The 25,134-nt window shown below is 33.4% G+C and overlaps 1 protein-coding gene and 1 long non-coding RNA gene across 2 annotated transcripts; both read left to right on the top strand.

Moving 5' to 3' along the window:
• Nucleotides 1–870: 870 nt before the first annotated feature.
• On the top strand, nt 871–9,948 carry LOC129974868 (uncharacterized). The gene is made up of 3 exons (XR_008784991.1): nt 871–1,050; nt 6,855–7,039; nt 9,759–9,948. It is a non-coding gene; the product is annotated as an uncharacterized LOC129974868 (long non-coding RNA).
• A 12,852-nt stretch (nt 9,949–22,800) lies between these two features.
• On the top strand, nt 22,801–24,796 carry LOC129975517 (keratin-associated protein 10-7-like). The gene is made up of 2 exons (XM_056088578.1): nt 22,801–22,842; nt 23,537–24,796. Exons 1-2 carry the CDS (start codon nt 22,801–22,803, stop codon nt 24,794–24,796), a joined length of 1,302 nt encoding a protein of 433 aa, XP_055944553.1.
• Nucleotides 24,797–25,134: the final 338 nt, after the last annotated feature.

Here is a 25,134-nt window from a genome sequence, read left to right as displayed (position 1 = left end):
GATGGTCTTAGTGAATAGATATAACTCTTGCACATATCCATGAAATAATGCAGGATATCTCAGTGACACGGTCGTAGAATCTTTGTTTCTGCGCTTGAAAATAACATTCTTAATACAATCGGAGATTTCAGCATGGTAGATCTTTAATCATTTCTGAAGGTTATCTGACTTCAGGTTAGTTATGCGAATTGAAATTTTAATTCTAACTCTATGTCATCTGATAAAGAAGCTAAACTAAGACATCTATCTCCAGGAAGTTTCAAAACTGAGCATTAATTTATCAATTTAAATTAAATCTGCGAAAATATTTATTCTGTAAGTATGAAGAAGATATTTAATAATTTTCTATTTGTTACTGTTGATCTTATTTTAGGATGAGACTAATACTGCTTACTATGCTACCGAGGCGTCGTTTTAATGTATTTTCGCAAACGATATCGAAACATGGAGTTCTATCTAAGGGCCTGTTATACATTTTCACCTCGGGTCTTATTTCATCTACAAAACAAATTTGCATTCCTTGCATATTAAATAAGGGAGAAAAGCAGACAATGAAAGCATCTATATATGGAAACTAAGAGGTGGTGTAATTTAATGTGATTAAATATAACATCATTACAAAATAACTTATTTTAAATGATTTTTGAAATTATTACAGTAAAGGATGGTCCATACAGTAAGGGATGGTCCTAAAATTATGTTAGTCAACTCCACTTGTAGTTGGGATTCACTACAAAAAGCTTGTTAACCCTTTGAAATGTGCCGTTCGGGAGAAGTTAAATGGAAAACATGGGCATTTTATTCTCTTTCGTCTATTATAAAAGAAAATATTTTAAGCCGGCAGTTTTCTTGTGCGATTTTCAAGCTGTCGGTAATCAATCAGTTCTTTGAATGACCACACCCAAGCTTGCTATATCCGAGAATATTAGAATCGTGATGCTTGCTAATTCGCTATAATTCTTCACGTTAAATAAGACGTTATCTAGAACTGAAGTAACTTCGAGATGTTCCGAGTTGGCGTATTAATGGCAAAGATGGAAGCTAAATATGGTAAGTTCATGTTTCTATAGTTATTCTATTATATATGTATTTTTAGTAAGGCAGTCATATGCAACTATTTTTCATTGTTTTGCTAAAATATTTTATAGTGCCATTTAAATTTTATAGTTTGTAAATTAAAACTTTTCTGAAACCTCTTATTATCGCTAGCACCCTCATTTTCTACCAACTTTTTTTAATATTCTTTATGGTATACAACTCCAAATCAAATTAAAATGCAGGAATCGTATACTAGTAAATGATGTATACTTTAACTGATGACTTCTTAAATTTTTAACATAAGCAAAAATAATTATCAAAATTGGTGATTTTATTAATGCCATTATCTTGATACATCAATAGATTCAGTTCATTATTTTTCTATTTAAGATCCAATGGGTTGGAAATCCCAGCTCGATTATAGCAGTGCCTTTATTTTCTTAAATGTAAAATCGTATTTTTCTAACTGCTGATGCATTTTTTATTGCATCTTAAAATTGTCTTTCAACTAATTAATTTTTTCAACTTTCAACTAATTTAATTTCATTTTTTCAACTAAAAACTTATTTTAAATTGTTGTTCTTCTCTATATTAAAAAAAATACAAACATATCGCAGGTTTTGACTTGTCCATTGCAAAATAATGGAATCTGAATTCGCTTTATTTTAAGAGTAGTTAAAATATGAAAATAAATTTTTCATGAAGATTAAGGTTTAGGTTTTAAATCGAACATTTTAGATAAGATTCTCTTGTTATACCACGCACGTAAATACTATAACTCCCAGAAACGCTGGAGCATGTTTTTGTCACCGAGCCCTTATTTGTGCGATAACAAACTTATTCATTCAGACAGTTGCTTGTGAATTATCCAGTCCACGGCTGTCCGGCTTTCTGCTCTTTTGTCTCCTGAGCTTGTAAGATTTCACACGATAATGAATATTTTCGTATGCTTTGTTTTCTAGGGAAAACAGCGGCATAAATGGAAAATTTTACCCGGCAAGGAAAGCGCTAGGGTTCTATGAAGAGTTTTAAGGAAATAGCTCAGATTTCACCTTATTTTTAGAAGGAATTTTGCATTTTACAATAGCTGGATTATTCATTTGAAAGCTGACCATGGTCATTTCGGGAACTCTTCCTATTTTCTTATCTTAAAAAATGCTCGTGTCTCTGAAGTTTGATACAAGCGCTCATATTTCTATGTATACACAACCAAGTTGTATATCGAATTTATTGATATGGAATTATCACCAATAAAAAAAATGCAAGACCAATGCAAGATAAACTAATGTTATTAAACTTAATAATCCTTACGTTATTTTCAAAAATTTCATGTTAAAAATATTTATAAACGGAAAATCTTTATTTATCTCATATTTTTTTACTTCATTGTGTTTTTGCGCAATTGACTTTATTGTACTATTACTTTTTGCACAACTATTCTAATTGCATAATTTGCTTTTGTAAATATTTATAAATTCTCCAGATCTACAAAACCCGGTATGTGTTCTTGAATAAGGACAAAAATACGAGTTTTCTTTGGTTAAAATTTCATCCTCAATTCACGATTGGCATAAGAATTCGAAATGCATTTAGTATTAAATAATTTCCAAACTAGATTTTAATTTTCAAATCGGCCTGAGTGTCATGCATCTTTTTTCTGTAAACATACACCAGAATGAATCCAATTTTATGAAATTCATCCTACAGATGCAATTAAAAAAATGCTGCATGTAATCCTATTATTCAGTTTACAATATGAATATTATTTCCATATTAATGGGGAATATTCCAAATTTTATTTGAATATAAAAATGTAGTGGGGAAACTATACAGAATTCATAACAGTGAAATAAAATGATTGCTGAAATGGAGTAAATTCATACCCTATTTCTAATGTAGAAATCTGTTTCTGATAATCAGTTGAATTTCTAGATTTACTTTAATTGGAATATTTTCTCGTTTTGTATTTACTTAGAAATATGGCCAAAGAGAATATGTATGAGTATTTTTTGTACGTGTTCTATGAAGTAACAATAAATAAACGCAATTAAAAAAAATTTAATCCATTTCCGAACCATTTTATGGAATTTACTTACAGATTAGACATCTTAAAGGTTGATGTGAAAATAGCAAGACTGTCCAGAGTTATTAGTAGTATTATAATTAAAATATTTCTTGAACTTCCAATTTTGAAAACTTCATTTTAATCGAAAAGAAATAATATAAAATTTCGTTTAGTCGCTGAATTTGGGACAACTTTGACTTTTAGAAAACTGACATCCGGGAATTTGATTTTGATAGTTGTTCCGAACCAGTAATTCTAGTGCTACGCATGAAACTAGAACTATTCAGTTGCTGTTTTATTTAAGGAAAAAATTGCAAAAGCTAAATCTTGAGGATAATTTTTGATGGCAAGATTTCTCGTTTCTTGCAAGACCCCGTATTGATCCGAAGATGTTTAGTTATTCCTTTTAGTTCAAAATGTAAAATGTTTTTATATAATGCCGAATACACCGAAATAATTTATACCTACATCGTGTATGTATCAAAATTTTCTTATTAAATATTAAGCCCAAAAAAGTTTAAAAGCCAGTCTAAATTCTTTATACTAGTTTTCAAAAAGTACCTAACCTTTTAAGCATTATTAAAATCTCGTGATCTGGCTATAATAGGTTTGGGATATAGATTCGTTAGATAACCAATAATATTCTCATTTGTAGCCTGGTCGATAAATCAGAATGTTATGAAATTTGTAGGAAAGAATTAATAAAGAGGGAGATATAGTAAGGTTCCAATAATTAAATACTGATCTGGTGGCAAAACTATAACTTCAAAATGCAAATACCCTGTTGATTAAAGGACATCAACTTTAATAATTTGGAATCATAATTGCTACCTCTCGATTATTACACAAATGTTCCGTAATTCATCGGACGTTAATTATAATATTACTTTGATAGACTCCACGAATTTAAAATGGCAAAAATTCAACATTTTGAAATTTTAAACTGCCAGTCGTGCTTAAGGAAGAGTTTGTGTTCCAGTTCACTGAATGTTTCTGGCAATCATGTCTTTGATGTAACCCCACAGAAAGAATCTTATTAAACAAGATCCCGCGATGTTAGCGAAACGTGCAACAAAGGTTAAATCGTTTAATGGCACATCCAATTCAGTGTTATGGAAGCTCCTCGTTTATGCAGGCTTCCAAAGTTTAATCTTGAATGGGATGGCACTCTAATGTCCCTGAAGGATAAAATTCATATTATGCTAATGTGGTTGTGGAAATCATATTCTAGATATTATCCAGCTAGTTATCACCAGTTGAGCTATGTATCAAATTCTATTTCTACGTCTTTCTATTATGTATTTTTTCTGAAAATGCAAATTTTAAAAATTCCACTCTCATTTATGCTAATTTTGAAATAGAGTTGAATAAAATGGCATCTTATTTCATCTTACTCGCTTCTTAACTACAACGTTTAGAAAGATTGAATTGGGAAAATTTCATTTTCACTAAAATTGTTCTGCGCATTTGTTTGTTCACTTTAGTGCAGTAATAACAATGTTCACTTTAGTGCAGTAATAACAATGTTCACTTTAGTGCAGTAATAACAATGTTCACTTTAGTGCAGTAATAACAATGTTCACTTTAGTGCAGTAATAACAATGTTCACTTTAGTGCAGTAATAACAATGTTCACTTTAGTGCAGTAATAACAATGTTCACTTTAGTGCAGTAATAACAATGTTCACTTTAGTGCAGTAATAACAATGTTCACTTTAGTGCAGTAATAACAATGTTCACTTTAGTGCAGTAATAACAATGTTCACTTTAGTGCAGTAATAACAATGTTCACTTTAGTGCAGCAATAACAATGTTCACTTTAGTGCAGCAATAACAATGTTCACTTTAGTGCAGCAATAACAATGTTCACTTTAGTGCAGCAATAACAATGTTCACTTTAGTGCCGCAATAACAATGTTCACTTTAGTGCCGCAATAACAATGTTCACTTTAGTGCCGCAATAACAATGTTCACTTTAGTGCCGCAATAACAATGTTCACTTTAGTGCCGCAATAACAATGTTCACTTTAGTGCCGCAATAACCATGTTCACTTTAGTGCCGCAATAACCATGTTCACTTTAGTGCCGCAATAACCATGTTCACTTTAGTGCCGCAATAACCATGTTCACTTTAGTGCCGCAATAACCATGTTCACTTTAGTGCCGCAATAACCATGTTCACTTTAGTGCCGCAATAACCATGTTCACTTTAGTGCCGCATAGCCAACTTTTAATGCCTCGATTTCGGTTTTTGAAATCCGAATAATTCGGATTTGAACTCCGTTCAATTGATTCCAACATTAAATGCTCAATACCTTTGTTTCCCGTAATTAGAAATTGTTTCATGATTGTATCTGGAAATAGATTCATAAATATGACACATAAAGCTGATGGGTCACTACCTCACGAGATTCATTAATCAAATGATAAACCGAGTTGTTTGGATTTCGTCCCTTCAAATAAATGAAATCGACTTCTTGATCTATAAACATCTATCGAACAAAAGCATCCAGCATTTGTTTTCCAAAGTTTGAAATTTAATCTCTAAGAATAAAATTGCATTCTATAAGAGCCAACTATTGAAGCCTTTGTTCAAACAGTTTAGCACGCTGCAATAGTAATCTTCAATTTGAGAGTATTTTCTTGACTGTGATGTAGTTCTATTTAGTAATGAATAAAAGTAACTTTAACCCCTTTTCATACGATAGAATGTTTGACACGCACATCGAATTCCTGGATTTTTAAACCGGCAATTAAATGGAAATAAATTCAAAAATTAATTGGGAAAACTTCATTTTCCTAAATGCTCATTGTACTATAAGAATTAAAACATTTCAAATAGGGTACGTCATCTAATTAGGAAATTAAGTAAATTCTTCAAGGGATTAAAAATAAAATTATCTTCTAAATCTTTTGATATTTAAATTGCAAAATAGTTTATTTTACACTGCGACTTTCCACTAAAACAATGGAAAGTGGCATTAAATTTCGCCATGAATATGCGAAATCGTAAAATATCGGCTTTAAATATGAAAATATTGAATGGGAAAAGAATATCTTCTAAAAAGTTAGGTGAATATTGTATTTTTATTAAAAATTGGTATTCATGAGAATTTCACTTCCTTGTAAATAGAATTGAATTGTCGAGTCTGAAACATGAGTAGTCTCCTGTCAATACCCAAATCGTTATATATTACAAATTTATAAATCGCATATATAAATATTCTATAGATATCCTAGATTTCAAAGAACTTCTCGTTTAAAAGTTGCCGAAAACCTTTTTTAGCCTTAAATTATTAGATACATTTTCAAGTATGAAAATACTCAAGTGTGCATCTCGCAATACTTAAACTAGATTGCATATTTGCCTTTTTTATCCCCGGGTAAGCGATAAAAATTAGCACGGGACTGTTCCAAAAATTGTCCCTGGAGCTGGGGGGGGGAGATTCTGGCATTTCCATAAACTTTTGTGCATGTAGACTTGGTATGTGTTGCTGCTGAATGTTGATATAGACAACGGATGATTAAAGTTACAATGACGATTATGTGGAATTCAGTGATAGCGAGTTTTGCCCCTTTTTTTTTCTGAAATTCATTACTTTAAAATTTTTCTAATCCGATTTTCATTTTTTTCAATGTAAGTAGTTAATATTACTGTTTGTAATGGCTCAAATATTAATTTGTATTATTGATTAAAACTCCCTTTTTGAACCTAAAACAGTTTCACTAAAAGATACTTTCTATATTTACAGGTGATTTTTCCTTCTATTTCGATACTGCTGCGAGCACATAAAATAGGATGAGTACAAAAATACCCGCATTCTGAATGGAATGGAAGTTGAATTTAGTAATTGCCCCCTACTGAGATGCTAGTTGACGCCCCAGAGAAAAAAGTTGAATCTCAAGATGCTGATGCCTCTCCAATTTAAACATGAATGTGAGTAAAATAAAATCATTCTCTAAGCTTTATTTTAGGTTATATTCAGTCTAAATTCTATACATCAAAAATTTTCTATCGAAATTTTTCAAAAACTTACGTTTCCTTAGAATAAATTTCCGTATATCAAACAAAATTATAATTATATAGTCTACTATAATAATTAGTCTTGTTCCAACACAACAGGACTACATTTTCTTTTAATAGCCTTATAAAGTTAGGATATTCCTTTGTGAGCACTTTGCATTTTGACCTCCCCCCGCCTTAGAAAAGGACATCAAAATATTTAAAAAGGCTCCCCTGAATTTAATTTTAAATATACTTTTTGAATTTCAGATTAATTAATATATACAAAACTAACAAAATTTTAGATGTATTACATCAAATGCCTGTTAAAAACCAGCAGGATTCTTTTCCTCTAAGCTTTCTTGTCTACGAAGACAGTTTAGTAAAAAACGTTCCCACTCTAGCTTCCTCTACTTATCTTCTTTAATAAAGAGAATAAGGTATTTGAGCCTCGAAGTTCATAGAAATAAGCAATCATAAATGTTCTCACAGAACTCGTTATTCTCACAAGGTGATTTGTTTTACGTTTCATAGCGTGATGAAGAGTGGGCGGTTTCTCCGAAGTTTTCTCGCATAATCGAATAAGGGCGTTATCCTCGTCTCCATTCAAGTATAATTATAAACACGGGTAAAGTCGTGAAGGCCACGAATGTCCATTTTTATTTTCAACCTGTCTGTTTCGTACTATAAAAAATAAAATGAGTACTCTCTTGGTAATCGCATGGTATTGACAAACAGTTACGAATGAACCTTTAACTTGCGATCTTCGGTAATAATCTTTTAGCTATTAATCACTGCAATAAGATTAATACTTAAGTGCTATAGAACCGAATATGCCTTTTGGAGGATTATTTCGACCAATAGAAACTGAAATTTCGCACAGAACTGAACTGCAAGTCCGATATCACATATGTACGAAATTCAATTTGTCATCGAGATTTTGAGTTGCCACATTTACGAAATTTGAAACAGTAGTCCGAGAGTGTCCCTTCTCGGATTTGGTACTAAAATTGACATGGTTCTATACTTCGGATAGTAAATCTGTATACCATAATTTATCCATATCACCGTCTTTGTTTTCTAATTATCTTGTAAATTTTTTCAAAAACTTCGCACAGAATTTTGAATGAATTTCATTGGAAATGTGATAAACTGTCTAAATGTTAAACAGATCATATTCAAAATTTGAGTCATTCCGCTCAAGGTTTTTGACTTCCTTTGTTCAAGATGCCAGTAACCAGACGCATACATTTCTGAAATTGTATTTTTGGAATTCGGAGGTCTGAAATGTAGAAATTCTTCAAAATCTAGAGTTCAAATTTTTTGACAATTTTTCTTTGTGTATTTAGTATACATGAAAGTAAAGAAATAGAAAATGAATTTATTTAGGCTTTTCTGTATGGATTCAAAATTTGGTACATATTTGTTAACCAGACAGCATCAAATAAAGGAATAATCATCCCTTTTACAAATTTGGTTCAAAATCTTATGTGCATCTGCCATTATTATAAATCTGTGACACTTCACTCGTACAGTTCTATATTTTTTAGTTTTCATATTTGAAAGTGTCCGAACTTTTCAACGAAATTCTTTCAAATTTTGATAAATTATGTCTTTCGGCCAGCCATTTCAATCTTTGAATTTTCGTTTTCAGTAATTCCAATGGTCTATATTTTTGACTTAAAAATCTGAAACTTAGAAATTCTTTCAAATTTTTCAGATAGAATAGTTTGCTGATTACAATACTATTTTGTAAACGAAGTATGTGAAGTGAAACATTACGTTTGGAAGCCAACTTCTAATAAAATAAAATTTAAAAAAATAAAGTAAAATGCAATTTTCTTTTGTTACATAAACTGATTATGAATGTCTTAATGAATCATAAAATGAATTCTTATTTACTAAGCATAATTTCCTTTGTTGGGAGAACTCGTCATTGGCAACTATAAAATATTAGATCTTAAATTGAAATTTCAATTCGCGCATATACAGTTGAAAACTTGAGTGCGTAAATTAGCAAAGATATTTCCCCCAAAATTAATTAGCATAAACCTTTATTCTCATTGTATTGAAAGTTATACTCGATATAGGCTACAATGCTTTTCTGGGTTTTTAGAGCTTCTATTTTTAAAGGATTCTTATTTAAATATTTTTGCTAGATTAAATAATGTTTAACATTACTGCTAGTTGAATATTTTGAATAAATTCTGAGGTTCGACTCGTATATAGAATTTATTCACTATTTGAGCCTAGTGAGAAAATCCGTCGCCGTAGGTCAAACATTTCATTATTTAATCAATACCAGTTGTCACAGTAATTAGACTGAAATGGATAAATAAACTTAAACTTTCAATCTTCTATAGACTATTTCTTTAAAAAAATCGAATATTAATTTGCCACGTTTTTCGAAATCCTTTAATTGGAACTAAATTTTTTGCATGGTTCATTTGTTACAAAACTTCCTCTATTAAATCAATCCATTAAATATTTGCTGCTTGCCTTTGTACTTTGCGTAAATATAGTTTTTAATTAAACGTGTACTTTGCTACAGCAAAGTACACGTTTAATTAAAAACTATATTTTTCTTTTTTCAATATTTTCTGAATGTATATATTTAAATGTAAAGGTGTTTTATTAGAATTTTTTATTGTAGAATATCTTTGTGCTTGTTCCATGCACTCCACTACATCCATTAAACGATGCTCAAATTAAGAATCGGACATAATTCAAGATGCTCTAGAACTTAAGTTCCCGAACAAGTAAACGTCAGCTTATACTTCTCGGACAGTTGTGCACCTTTGGATTGAAGCGTCTTAATGAAGACATGGTTTATCCTATGTGGGCTGATCACGGTGAATTTTTTTTTTTTTTTGTTTATACTAGTTTTATGTTTGATTATTGAACTGTCGAAAATGTTTTACAAACCTTTGAACAGAGTGTTATTGATTTTTTTTAAATTATACTGCAATTTATTATTAATCAACAAAAAACGAATATGTACAAAATATTCATTATGTAATTGCATCTCAATGTTAGAATAGTAATTTTAGCAAGTACTCTCCAATTTGTAAATAGTGGTTTTTATGCCATAAAATTCTAGGTTTTGGACTATTTAAGAAGTCTGAAATGTTATTGTCAATAAGATTCTCTTACTTTTCATCAAGATTTAAATGAGATATGCAAAATTCCTGGATCGATACCTTGAGTCCATTAGAAGTTATCCATCTTCCAACCTGTTGCACCATCCTCCACTGTCAGTCTTAAGTTGGACGGAGATTGATGTCAAAATATTGCGCCTGTATGAGGGACAGGTTTTGTTGTTTCTTATGGCACTTGCCATGGACAAGCCCACTGTTACGAAGACAGCGATTTTAAGCCGGCGAGGAGCGTCTCTTGTTTTTTAGATTTTATAAAATCTCAGAATCACGTTGGTGAAATGGCAAATGCAGACTTCAGTCGTGGGTTGATTAATAGGTCTGTTCAAATACTGTATTTTAAACTCATCGCTGTTTTGAGATTCAAGACATTTCTCAGCTGATCCAACATAGTACTGTGATTTCATAAAGATTTTTATTAGCATCATTTTAACTTGCACATTGTATTTTATGGCCAGAAGGGTGTTGAAAACGGAATGTATGGTAATGGATATAAAAGTGGAAGTCTAATCAAATATTTTTATGAGCAGAATACACTGCCACCGACAAGTTTTGGCCTCTTGTTGGAGAAAACTGACTGATCCTTTACCGATTCTTACACGTACCACTTTTGGTTTAAATTTAAAATTTCTCAATCAAATCAGAGTACTGGCAACAATCTCTTTATAATAAAATCTAATATAAATGGATCGCATTATCAAATAGAAAGCAACATATCAACTTGTCTGAAAGCGTGTAAACGGTTAACTCGTCAGATCTTGTTGGAAACTCAATTCTAAGAGTTCAATGATTTTTAAAATTCTTTGCAAAGTATCTTTGCACTTGTATTCTTTGCCCTTCCAAGTCTCGCGTACCAACGTTGAACTTTTTTGGATCTCATCCAAATTTGGTAGTTTTGCTTTCTAAAGTTCATTTTAATCTTTTTAATTTTCTGAAATGTATTTGTAAAAATATAGGATTATATAATTATACATTGCTGTATATCGGTACTTCATAAAATGAACTGTCATTTGTATTTCCATTGTGGCTCCGTTCTATTCTCCATTTTTGTTTACATTTTCAACTTGTGGATTTAATGCCCATCTCGTATTTCAATTCCATCTCTTGTTATAAATTGCCATTTTAAAATTTAAGTAATAATTGTATGCTACGTACGTGTAGCCCAGGATAGCCAAGTGGCATTAACGCCGAAATCTAACTCGACTGTTCGGCGTAACAACACGATGCCTCATGTCTCAATGCAAAGCGACAATTTTTAGTCGAATGACTACTCGGAAGAAATCGCAAATTTTTTACGAGTGCAATCTTGGAACATAGCCTTTTACTTTGTGGTATCTTCCTAGGAAGTTGCAAGTTATATGTATTGAAATCTGAATATTCAAGTCAACGTAAGAAAAGTTTTCATCTTGAACTCGTAGTAATTTAATGCATAATTCACATGATAAATTCGTAATCAGTTTGCCATTTCTGGAGCTGAAAATTAAAATATATTAAAAATAGTAAACTTACAGAAAAAGTGTAGTCTACAAGAAAGAACTTGAAATAGGGAAATCTAGAATGCAAAAAATCTTCGAATTCTTGCTTATGATCATCCCGAAAAGTCATTCATTACAAACGCTTAAATCTGCATGGATTCATTATTGTAATGTTACTATTCGAATTCTAATGGTAAAGGAACTGAAAACGATGTTGAGTCGTATTTTTTTTTCTCGATATCAGTCTTATCTGCAAATATTAGCAATTCATTAATTTTTAGAAGGCTTACACACTGAAAATATTGGTGTTCATTTAGTTGAGAAACTTTCGTAATTGGATCTTAATTTATCTACGAAATTTTAAGACCACAATTTCAATCGTATTTTAACTAAACATGCGTTTTACATAAGGCCCATTGAAAACCTATCAAAAGAATTCTCAAATGAAGACGCCGAATAAAATATAACTTTCTATATAATACTTCTGAATTTCAAACTCCAATTTAATTAGTTTAGAGAAAATAAACATTTGAATTAAATCATCTTTCAATTAAAACTTACTGCACAAAATTTAAATTCAAAGTTTACAATCAAATGAAATCATGGGCGAGTGAAGAAAAATTCTTTTCTCGTGTGTCGGCTGATTTATTACATACTAGCCGCCTTTGGCGACCAGCCGGTTCGCCAATCTTAATGTTCGTTAAAATTTTAATAATTAAATATTTTATGCAATTCCAACTTTAATAGATTCTTCAGCAAAATATTTTAAAACTTCAAATTTTGATAGTCATATAATTCACTCATATTATAAAGGCCTTCAGTCATAACGTGATATGTAGCTCTCTAATTTTCTGTTACCCCTCGTAGAATTTATGCTTTAAATTAAAGTGTAAATGATTCATCTGCAATTAATATAATAATATTTTTTACTGAAACAAAGCATTTTTTTTTAATAATATGATTACTGATAATAGTCACTGAGCGTTTAAACTTTATGGGCACTAAAGAATATCTTTCTTAATTTATGTAATATCTCAAGAATTTGTCAACAAAATTTTCCCAGATTCATCATGAGCAGATCGATTCATTAACAATGTTTACTTTTAAATGCATCAAACACTAAGAAAATGAAACGAATCGTTTAAAATAGACGGTTTAAAACAGGTTTTAAAAAAACTACTTAAAAAACGATTCACTTAAAAATATAAGCATATACAAAAAATATATAACTAACATACATTTTAATTACAAAAACATGCAACGAACCTAAAAAAAATTTAAATCCAGTCCGCATTCGTTGATAATAATTCGTCAACACAATGCGGAATTCAGAACACAAAGCGCATGCGTGAATTTTCAACGCCAGTTACGTAACGCAAATACGTGATTTTTTTTTTCTACGCCAGTTGGGGTAACGCTATGAGGATTAGAAATTTTTAATTTCCTTTATTCTGTTTTATTTTAATTCAAAAGTACTTCAGAATGAATCTGAAGGATCGATTAATTAACAATGTTTAATTTTAAATGCATCAAACATTAAGAAAATAAACAGAATCGTTTGAAATAATCCGCCGAAAAATACTAACCCTAGCCTCATTACTGTTGGGAGAAGAAAAACCCGGAAGCTTTACTCATTTGGCGGTGGCGAAAATGGAAGATTTTTTTGGCGGAAAAGTTGGCGGTGGGGAAAATGGAAGATTTTTTTGGCGGGAAAGTTAGTTTTTAATTAATAATTAAAATTCTAATTAAAATTTCAAAAAAAGGGACCCCAGGTGCACATTCCCGACCTCTAAGGTATACATGTGCCAGATTTGATTGCTGTATGTCAAATGACCTGGCCTGTAGAGCGCCAACACACACACACACACACACACACACACACACACACACACACACACACACATTGAGCTTTATTATAAGTATAGATTTATCTACCCTTAAGCGGAAGGAGCAAGATTTCAAGAAAATTCGGCAATTATTTATATTAGACGCTGAGCCTATATTCCATTTAAATACTTCGTTCCAAGGAGGTTATATAACCTATTTTTAAGGTCCACGTGTACCCTTCTACTTGGAGGTCACTTGAGAATTTAAACCATATCATGAAGTAAAAATGATCCGTTTCCCCACCGACCATAATAACCGGTTTTAATAATACCCATCCTTGCATTTTATTAATCTACTAAAATATTGGTTAATAACATGCTCAGAGTCCAATGAAGCTTTCATGCAAGAAATCCAGTTTTTAATCTTAAGTTTGGAGCAACTTATCTTCTGTAACTTGTGCCATAATGGGCCAAACGTATCTTGCTTAAATCGGAACTTTAACTTGACTTGCAACTGACCAAAACGTGAATCTTGCTGCCAAGATTATTTGCCATGCATATTAAATGCAGAAATCGTGTTTCATTTAGAGGAAGCCATTAGATATCTGAGATCCGTTCAATTCAGCTACAATGATTCAACAAAACTTCAATCTTTTCTCCTCACTCCAAAGTTGAAATATAAAGCTAAGCTTCTTATTTTAGCAAAAGTTGCATGAGGGAATTGTAAGGGAGGTGCGCGCGCACTTTTAGTTACGAGTTTTAGAGGGAAAAGCAATACAGGTTTTTAATGAAAAATAAAAGGTAGTTTAAGAATTCTTCCTTCCCCTCCCCCTTAAGTAATTTGCATGGGTTGGGTACCAGCCGGCTGGTGAGGATGGGAATTTATTCATATTGTAAAATTTAATGCCCTATCCCCTAGATTACGAAGAAGCTTAATTTATACTTTCAATTTGGTAGTATGGAGGAAAAATATGAAGTTCATCCAAAAGTATTTCGGCATAGTTTTTATTCTTGTTATAACTTTAAAAGTACACCAGAAGTATTATAATTCATTTTTCATGCAATTTATTTAGTTTTCATTGCTACATTTTGGGGAAAAAAGTAAACATAAAATCTATTCCTTGATTTAGGAGCATAAACACAGTAAAATCTTTACTGTCGAAAATGTTTATAATGAAATGATGCAAAAGCAGACTACATAATTCCCCGAGTGAACATCCAAACTATCAGTTGAATGCTTAAATTCACTGCAGGACATTAAGTTAACACGGCATGATTTTCCAGCTTCGCTAAACCAAGTTATCAACATAACCTCTTCATAGATGACATACAATTGATCTAAGAATACTTTAATAAGAAATCCATAATTTCGATCTGCAATTTTAATTTAACATCGAAGAATATTTCTTCTACGTAAACATTTTCTTCTGCGTAATTGCAATGCTTCAATGGAATTGAAATTATTAATCGGTAAGCTACATATCAATTCCTGGGGATGACCTGCAGTTTTTCCAGTTCTGTTTGTGCCAATTCGAAACTTCGATTTATGGAAGTTTTATCTCCATATTCAAACTGAAAAGCATATATGCGCTTTTTCTAGAATGAATAATTCGCTCTTGGAGCGAAAATTTTATAGTTCTTCTTTTCTATTCTTCGAATTCTTTTTGGCCGATTTGTTGGCTAATTGATGGTTCAATCTGCGAGCTAGATGATGGCTCCAACTCTCGAATATGTCTTCTTAGAGCTGTTTACTACATTGCTGATTATTTAGTTTCCATGTTTTTTCCTGCAGATTAACGTACTCTTATGTTAGTAAATTATCGCCGATTGTTCCAACAAATGCAACAATCACCATCTCATTGGTAGAAACGGTGATATTTAAGGAAGAATAGCTCTATGTACTTAATAGGAATTTCTTACTAGCCCAAAAGATTGACTGTAGTTTAATTCTGAGTACATTCTGTCTGAGATATTTAGCTTAACTTCTATTGGAAAGATTTTGACACGCTCTTCAATATTTCTTACAAATACTGTCAAATATAGGCTTGGCGCAGCATGGCAAAGGATGGCTCTTGGCTAGAAAACAACTTTGCAAATACTATAAGCTCTCTTTGAGTTTCCGCTTCAACACTTTAATAAGTGGTTTCTTTTGCAAAACTGCCTTCGTTCCCCCATTAACCTACATATGCTGGCATAAACGGTAAAAGAGCATTTGAAGTTTGGAGAGAAAAGAATAGAATGCATCGGACAGTTGAGGGTTTCGGAAAATCTTGCATTGCCAATAAATTCGGGATTGCTCAAACACTGTAATTTTCTTTACGTTTCAATAATTGTTTATTTAAATCTTTAAAAATCGACTTGGAAAAATTCATTAGAAATTAAAGAGGTTTTTCTCCAAGATTTTAATGTCTTGAAATGCATAGCTGAAGCCTCCTGTTCCTTGTTTGGACTATCTATGCAAAATATCGATCCTTTTCGTAGGATTGGTTGTTGCAGAAAAATGGTGATATTTTTTGCTTCAATTTACAAGATCCTTTACAGACTAGATGGATACTGGTTGGATCTTTAAATACAGTGACATAGTTCCTATAATGGCTTGCAAAGCTGTTGAAATGCAGTTAACAAACCGCTAACATCCAAGTATCTCTCTAAAGAGGCTGTTCATTTCAGCATGGGACAGATGAAGTACTACATTGGAGCACTTTGACTGTTTTAGTTTAGGAGTTGCTGATATTGGTTGATGGCAGCGTTGTCTCGTTGACTGTGAGCTATACAATTGAACTTCTCGTGCCATTCCCGAATATTTGATTTTCTTCACATTGGCAGTGTTTCAACCCATGAGTGATCTCCTAGACAACTTATCTACTGCTATTCTACAGAATTTGCTTTTTAAAATCACTTTTCAAACATTCATCGAAGTGTATTTCGAAACTTTAATTGTTATTCTCATATTCTAATTGTTATATAAACAAAGGCCGCGGTGGCCTGGTTGTAAGATCTCGGCTTGTGAGCCGTAGGGTTTCAGGTTCGAGACCAGATTCCACCGAAGAACCGTTGTGTAAGGAGATCTGTTGCACGTTAAATCCGTCAGGCCAAACGTCCTCCCGCTGGTGTGGTGTGGCCTGGAGAGGGGTTGCCAGCTCAGGTGTCGTCCTTGTCATGTGACCGCGGTTCAAAATTACGAGGTCCATCCCAAAATAGCCCTAGTGTTGCTTTACAACGGGACGTTAATATTGTAGCGAAAATTGCTCCTTCCGACCAAGCGCCGATGGCTCAGTCGGCTTTACGACGCATCTCATCGCGGAGCGGAAGGTTACGGGTTCGAATACAGCTAGGCGAACTGCCAAAAATTGATTTTTAATTTCAATTTGCTTTATGTCACTTATGCAAATTTATGTTAATTATTCTAATATGTTATTTATGTAAATTCCTAATTTTCTGCGAGCCTTCAAATTTTAGAAGGTTCTTGAACTGTATATAAGTGGTTTCACAATCGGTTGGATTGTTGTTAAACTCTTCAGTTGATCTTGAGTGTTCATTTCTATTGGATTTACTACATTCACTTCATCTACGTGACAATATAACTAAACTTATATAAACAGAACTGCTAATAACGGAGAGTACTTGCTTTTGGACATAAAAACAATTAAGAAAAAGATATTAATCATTTTTAAAATAAGGATTAGGAAGTCAAATCTATTCTTGTGCGCAAATGTTTTATAGTATTTCATATATAACTTAAAATGGTGGAGTGAAACTTTCTTATTTTTTTAACTGCTTCATAGTTCAATTTTCGTTTTTAAATTTAGCTTTTGGACCCACTATTTTATTGTATAAGCAAATTAAATTTTCTTAATGTGCAATTTGAACATGAAATGGTTTTACTAAATGGAATCTTTTTGCTTGATTTAAAATATCTATAATTTATGTAAATGCTATAAAATGACTTTGAGCATTTTACTAGAGTATATTTGTTTTCTCAATGGATGATGCATTTATTTGTTGAAAGTTCTTATCTACGAAGTGTGGTATTTTTCTGAATATTAAATGTCTTGATAAACAATTTTTGTATTAAGTTCTTGTGAAATTTATTAATTTCATATCAATAGTTATGCATTAAACTTCAAATCAAATGTTAGCTAAATTTCTTTTTATAGAATTGTATATTTAAGCAAATATGTATGTTGAGTTTATATATTTTTGCAGAACCTATTCTGATTTCTAGTTAAACTTATCTTTTAAAACATCTAATAGACGAGATTTTGTTAATTCCGTAATGATATAAATTAGAATAATAGCAATGCTCTCCATTTAGTTCAGAATCAGCTTCTCAGTGTGATAATATTCAAATAGAAACTTGAAAGAAAATATTAAATGGCGAATCTAGAGAAACTGATAACATAATGCACAACTGGCTTGTTGGCTTGTACATTTTTGCAACAAAAATGCGAAAAATAGCTCTCCACATTATTGTATTAAATTGACCCGACATTCCCACAGCAGGATTAAAATAACCCAATTCCAGAAAATAATTGGAAAATATGATTAAATCTCCCTTCCTCGATTAATTGCAATCAATTTAAACAAATTTGTCTAATATTTCAAACGGAATACGAATATTGAATATTCTCATAGTTTTTTGCTTTTCATCTGACTTGAAGATCTGACTGGAGGAGTTTCTTTTTCCATTCTAATTTAAATTGAAATCGGTGTTCTATATTCTAAACTTATGTCTGACACTATGCGAAATCCTGACCAACTCGAGTGACCGCGACAAACTGTACAGATGACTCCAAGTTGTTTAACGAGGTGACTGTCTCTTTATTTGGATCATCATGCTTTAATTCCTATTTTGATTGAGGCAATTCCTATTTTGATTGAGGCAATTCCTATTTTGATTGAGGCAATTCCTATTTTGATTGAGGCAATTCCTATTTTGATTGAGGCAATTCCTATTTTGATTGAGGCAATTCCTATTTTGATTGAGGCAATTCCTATTTTGATTGAGGCAATTCCTATTTTGATTGAGGCAATTCCTATTTTGATTGAGGCAATTCCTATTTTGATTGAGGCAATTCCTATTTTGATTGAGGCAATTCCTATTTTGATTGAGGCAATTCCTATTTTGATTGAGGCAATTCCTATTTTGATTGAGGCAATTCCTATTTTGATTGAGGCAATTCCTATTTTGATTGAGGCAATTCCTATTTTGATTGAGGCAATTCCTATTTTGATTGAGGCAATTCCTATTTTGATTGAGGCAATTCCTATTTTGATTGAGGCAATTCCTATTTTGATTGAGGCAATTCCTATTTTGATTGAGGCAATTCCTATTTTGATTGAGGCAATTCCTATTTTGATTGAGGCAATTCCTATTTTGATTGAGGCAATTCCTATTTTGATTGAGGCAATTCCTATTTTGATTGAGGCAATTCCTATTTTGATTGAGGCAATTCCTATTTTGATTGAGGCAATTCCTATTTTGATTGAGGCAATTCCTATTTTGATTGAGGCAATTCCTATTTTGATTGAGGCAATTCCTATTTTGATTGAGGCAATTCCTATTTTGATTGAGGCAATTCCTATTTTGATTGAGGCAATTCCTATTTTGATTGAGGCAATTCCTATTTTGATTGAGGCAATTCCTATTTTGATTGAGGCAATTCCTATTTTGATTGAGGCAATTCCTATTTTGATTGAGGCAATTCCTATTTTGATTGAGGCAATTCCTATTTTGATTGAGGCAATTCCTATTTTGATTGAGGCAATTCCTATTTTGATTGAGGCAATTCCTATTTTGATTGAGGCAATTCCTATTTTGATTGAGGCAATTCCTATTTTTTCTGTTGGGGATATAGGATTATTTCAGTTTGAATTAAATCGCTACTTCTAAGGAACAGCTCACCTAAATAGATCTTGAATGTTTACCCGATAATTGAGTAGTATTACTACTGAATCAGCTTCGTAGTTAAATATTTCAGCTCAAGTTCAAATTCAGTGAAGGAACTTTCGATACCCTTTTGAATAAGTGGTATTAATATGTCGTTGGAGAATGATCCAATCGGGTTTAATGCCAAATGATTGATTTTCTAAAATGAGGACCTTGGTAAATGTTGTAAAAATTCAATAACTGCAGAGGAGAGCTTGCGTGAGCAAGCTGCGCTTCCTGTTTACCCAACTATTCATTGTACACTTCAGAAACTGACTTGGAGAATTTTTATAATTCGTTAATTTCAGGAATTTATTGTTGAATCCTTGAGCTATTTTAAATATCTTAAAAATTAAACTAAATCTTGCAACATAAATTCATTGCCAACGACGATATCATTTTCGGTAGATTCTTTTCAGGATACTATCTATTGCAAAACGGGTTTCGCCACGAATTTCGGAAAAATTCCTGAAGCGTCTCAGATTCGTTTGAAAGTTTAAATGCAGCATGTGTATTTGTTGTTTAACTAAAAGGAAGTCTGTCTTGAATCTAATTACCATTTCATGTTGTCTTCCAATTGGGTGAAATCTTTGAGCCTGTAATGCAAATTAAGAATGTGGGTTTATTTAATTAGTATCGTACTTCCACGATTCCGTGGCATCTTTGCTCCCTTTGCTGTCGCCTTGTTTTGAAATATCTGAATGAAGCCTTCGCTTAGTGTTGTATTTTAAATTGATTAGTTTGAGATTTATCGAACTGAATAGCGTAATCATTACAAGATCGCTTAACCATAAAATTTCAGTATTAGACTATTGCACAAGGATACCTTTTAACCTTACGAAAATATATATGATCTTATTCTTTGCCAGTGAATTCAAACTCGGTATTAACACTCCTGTGTAAAAATGTTCACACTTTGAAACGGATTTTATACTCAAAAGGCAAAATGTGATTCGTAAACTTAACCTTATTTGGGTGTTAAATTAATACTTAATTGGAAATAGATTAATAATAATTTTCAGATGGGAAATAAGGAATTGGGCTTTATTGGCTGTAGCTTTCATTATTCCAACACGAACAATCTCTAAATTAAAGGCAAGTAAAAGCTCTTACCTCTGTTTTGTTGGTTGGAATCTCTTTTTGTTTACATACTGGTGTTGTTGTCTCCATCTGCAGCTGAAAATCTCAAATATCTAATTAGTGGCAGGTTCAGTGACTGACTCATTAACATGGGGAACTTCTCTTTAAGAATATTATTTAATTGTTACTTGATTATATGTTACATGATTAAGAATATATTTACAAGTTAGAACAGTATGAAACGCGTTCGTTGGTTGCCGCCAAAACGAGAGGAAGTCAACAAACCCCTGGGGGTGAGAAGGGAAAGTTCTTTACAGTTAAAACTGGTTACAGTTAAGGCCTGGTTCCCGACATTCATGAAATTAGAAACTAATACAAGCCATAGAAATTCTGATCCATTAAGAAAGTACAGATCTGCAGTATTAGGGAAATTTAAAATAATTGGATTGGTTTGCTTAGGATATGGCGGCATGCATTTTAATTGACTTCAAAATTTCTTTTCGGAATATATTTCTTTCCAATAAAACTAAAATTTTTAGTCGCTTTGGATGCATTTCAGATAAAATCTTCGACTAATTTTTATTCACGGTTATTTAAGTAATGCTATTAATGTCAGATGGGAATAACTATCCTTTTTAAATATGTAAAAGACTAAAATTTAAAGAATAAAAATAAAGGCTGGTTTTCTTAAAAGTTGTTTATTTTTTTAATGGGGATTTGATTTATTAGTGTTCATTCATTCGTCCCTTATACCAAATAATTTAATATTTAATTCCAACTGCGATTCAGAAATTAATGTAGATATCTTTTAAACTTTTAAAAATAAAGTTTTGAAAGTACAGGCATCTCCTAATCCCATACCTGAAATGAATTCTAGGCAACTGTCTCTATTACGATCAGTCCGGCTTCCAACAAAATCCCCTTTCTAAAACTTAAATTGAAGTTTAAGAATGTATCTCGACAAAATTGGGTCTATGCTTTCAATTTGTTGGAATTTCAATGCTAGTTCTTTCAAAGGATATTCCTATCACAAAAACAAATCTATAAGAAGTGTCCTATATTAATATACTGTTCGTTCAATTACTAAAAGGATAGTTACATAAAGACAATGATTTTGAAAATTCCCAACTACTTTTTGTGATAAGAATTAAATAGAAAACTAAATTAGCACTTTAAATTTTGAAGTTAACATTCAAATTTTTAAGTTCAAAATTCGTTAAAATTCATAACTTTCGAGTAGATATTTTTAATTTTATAAGAAATGTAAATTTTAACTTCTTGGATTTTCAAGATCAATCTTAATATAATGTAATATCATATGGAAGATCTATAAAATGGAATAATGTATGATATGATGGGAAGATTTGTCTTGCTTCTAAGTCACCCCTTCTTAATTTTGCAACATCTTTGAAGTTCTGGATTATATATCTATAAAAGGATTATATATCTTTAAAATGACGTAGTGGGAAGGAAGAGATTGGGTAACAATGAAGAGGTATCGAACGATAATATTTTAGGTCTCTTTTCAATCAACTGGACTACTTTTTCTCATTCTGGGCATCTTTGCCAAACAATCTTGGAATGTTTAGATCTGACATTTTGCTGTTAATTATTAAGCATATTTTGCCGTTAACAATTAATCTCATACTTTTAACGAGCTGCATAATCCGTTTTAAAAGCTAAATCTGGAAGCTTCTATAAATTATAAACTCAAATTTTCAGTGAAGTATGTAGCCTTCGTAACATTTATTAAATATTTAAAAAATACTTTAAATACTTTAACTTTTACTTAAAAATACTTTATAAATATGATAATCTTTGAAAATAGGCAAAAATGCTCCATTTAGAATCGGGCACTTCAAGAAAATGGGGACATGTGTAATATTCCATACTGAAAGATTAAAATGGTGTATAAGACCTAAAGCTTTAGGGTTATTTGTAATAAGAGATCGGATTAACTGGCGTGTTCACCTGATGTGCAAAATTATTAAATTTTAGTATATTTTTTAAAATATTAAGCGATTCTAACTTCATAGATTCCGAAGATCCAGAAGACGGGATAAATCCAATAATTTACTCTCATTTTACGTGGAAGCATCTTCCCAATTCTCTGAAACACGAGGATTTACCTCGGATTACAAAAAATACTTGAAAAAGAATGAGTTTCTAGATTGCATCATTTACGGCAAAAGTCTGACCAACTCTTCAAAATTTTAGCATTCAAACAATGATGGTTCAATTTCTGATTACAAGGCGATTGAATCTTGGAGAGGTAAACTCTTGCTTATTTTATGCGCAAACTATTTCAGGGACGCTTAAATTTAGTAATAATTATATTGAACTTCGCAAGTAATGCCATTAACGATGCAGCTTAAAGTCTCGCTCGAATTTAAAGCTACAGAACTAAGGCTAACTCTTTCATTTAAAAAAAATGTTGGGTTTCCTAGGACTCTCTAAATTAACTTTTCGCATAGAAAATCAATAAATATCGGATTAAACTACCCGAATAGAAATTTCATATGTACCGACTGGCCATTGTCATTCATCGGGTATTGATTCGTGGCTGCTTCCTTTAACATGCAGTGAAAGTGCTTTTCGGAGCTTATGGTTATGCCTCTAATGAATTTCAGTTCTTGCAAAACTGGTGATAATCCGTAGTGATTGTGCAGCTATTCAAAAAACTATTGAGTATAAAATGGCTTTAATTTTGCATTTTATTGCCCCGATGCGTTTCTCCACAGAATTAGAAGTATTTCCCATTAATAATTAAATTATCTTAAACGAGAAAAAGGCTTTTCAAAACAACCCGAGATTAAAATTGAATTTGTGATCCCTTCTGTTCTACAAGTATGTCTCGGGGGATTTTCGGCTATGTTAATATCGATCAATAATTTTTGAATTATAATGCTACCATCTATGTGAAAAGGGAGGAATTCTCACTTTAAATTTTTTGGCACAAATTGGAGAATTTAGGAGTCGATAGCGATGTCGTGTCTCCCGAGTGCGTGTGTCTTCCTGGTCCCTGCCCCGAGTGCGTGTGTCTTCCTGGTCCCTGCCCCGAGTGCGTGTGTCTTCCTGGTCCCTGCCCCGAGTGCGTGTGTCTTCCTGGTCCCTGCCCCGAGTGCGTGTGTCTTCCTGGTCCCTGCCCCGAGTGCGTGTGTCTTCCTGGTCCCTGCCCCGAGTGCGTGTGTCTTCCTGGTCCCTGCCCCGAGTGCGTGTGTCTTCCTGGTCCCTGCCCCGAGTGCGTGTGTCTTCCTGGTCCCTGCCCCGAGTGCGTGTGTCTTCCTGGTCCCTGCCCCGAGTGCGTGTGTCTTCCTGGTCCCTGCCCCGAGTGCGTGTGTCTTCCTGGTCCCTGCCCCGAGTGCGTGTGTCTTCCTGGTCCCTGCCCCGAGTGCGTGTGTCTTCCTGGTCCCTGCCCCGAGTGCGTGTGTCTTCCTGGTCCCTGCCCCGAGTGCGTGTGTCTTCCTGGTCCCTGCCCCGAGTGCGTGTGTCTTCCTGGTCCCTGCCCCGAGTGCGTGTGTCTTCCTGGTCCCTGCCCCGAGTGCGTGTGTCTTCCTGGTCCCTGCCCCGAGTGCGTGTGTCTTCCTGGTCCCTGCCCCGAGTGCGTGTGTCTTCCTGGTCCCTGCCCCGAGTGCGTGTGTCTTCCTGGTCCCTGCCCCGAGTGCGTGTGTCTTCCTGGTCCCTGCCCCGAGTGCGTGTGTCTTCCTGGTCCCTGCCCCGAGTGCGTGTGTCTTCCTGGTCCCTGCCCCGAGTGCGTGTGTCTTCCTGGTCCCTGCCCCGAGTGCGTGTGTCTTCCTGGTCCCTGCCCCGAGTGCGTGTGTCTTCCTGGTCCCTGCCCCGAGTGCGTGTGTCTTCCTGGTCCCTGCCCCGAGTGCGTGTGTCTTCCTGGTCCCTGCCCCGAGTGCGTGTGTCTTCCTGGTCCCTGCCCCGAGTGCGTGTGTCTTCCTGGTCCCTGCCCCGAGTGCGTGTGTCTTCCTGGTCCCTGCCCCGAGTGCGTGTGTCTTCCTGGTCCCTGCCCCGAGTGCGTGTGTCTTCCTGGTCCCTGCCCCGAGTGCGTGTGTCTTCCTGGTCCCTGCCCCGAGTGCGTGTGTCTTCCTGGTCCCTGCCCCGAGTGCGTGTGTCTTCCTGGTCCCTGCCCCGAGTGCGTGTGTCTTCCTGGTCCCTGCCCCGAGTGCGTGTGTCTACAATTAAAATTCACCTGTATACTTTTTATCTCGGGCTGCTAGAGTTAATAGCTAATCATTGTAAAAGTTATTAACTGAAGAATTACTCCTATAAACAAGAAGGTGTAAAGGGGGGCAAATTTTGGAAAAACAATGCAATCGAGGGTGAGTACGGTCTTGACATAGGTTGGAGAATAGGCTAATCAGACTAGATATTTATATAGACGGTAGCTTTATAATTTCAAAAGTGATATTAAATTCAAATTTTGTTCGCATATCAAAAGAAATAGTGGCTAAATGGAAAGGGCCACAAACTCTTCGATTTCAGTTGTTTTGAAAAGTAGTTTTTAAAATATAGGGTAGAGATTGCTTAAAATTCAAATGTTTCAAATCGTTTCTGA

Source organism: Argiope bruennichi, chromosome 7, assembly GCF_947563725.1.
Source record: "Argiope bruennichi chromosome 7, qqArgBrue1.1, whole genome shotgun sequence".
Lineage (NCBI taxonomy): Eukaryota > Metazoa > Arthropoda > Arachnida > Araneae > Araneidae > Argiope > Argiope bruennichi.
The sequence above is the reverse complement of the archived record's forward strand: the minus strand, read 5'-3'. Positions and strand labels throughout refer to the sequence as shown.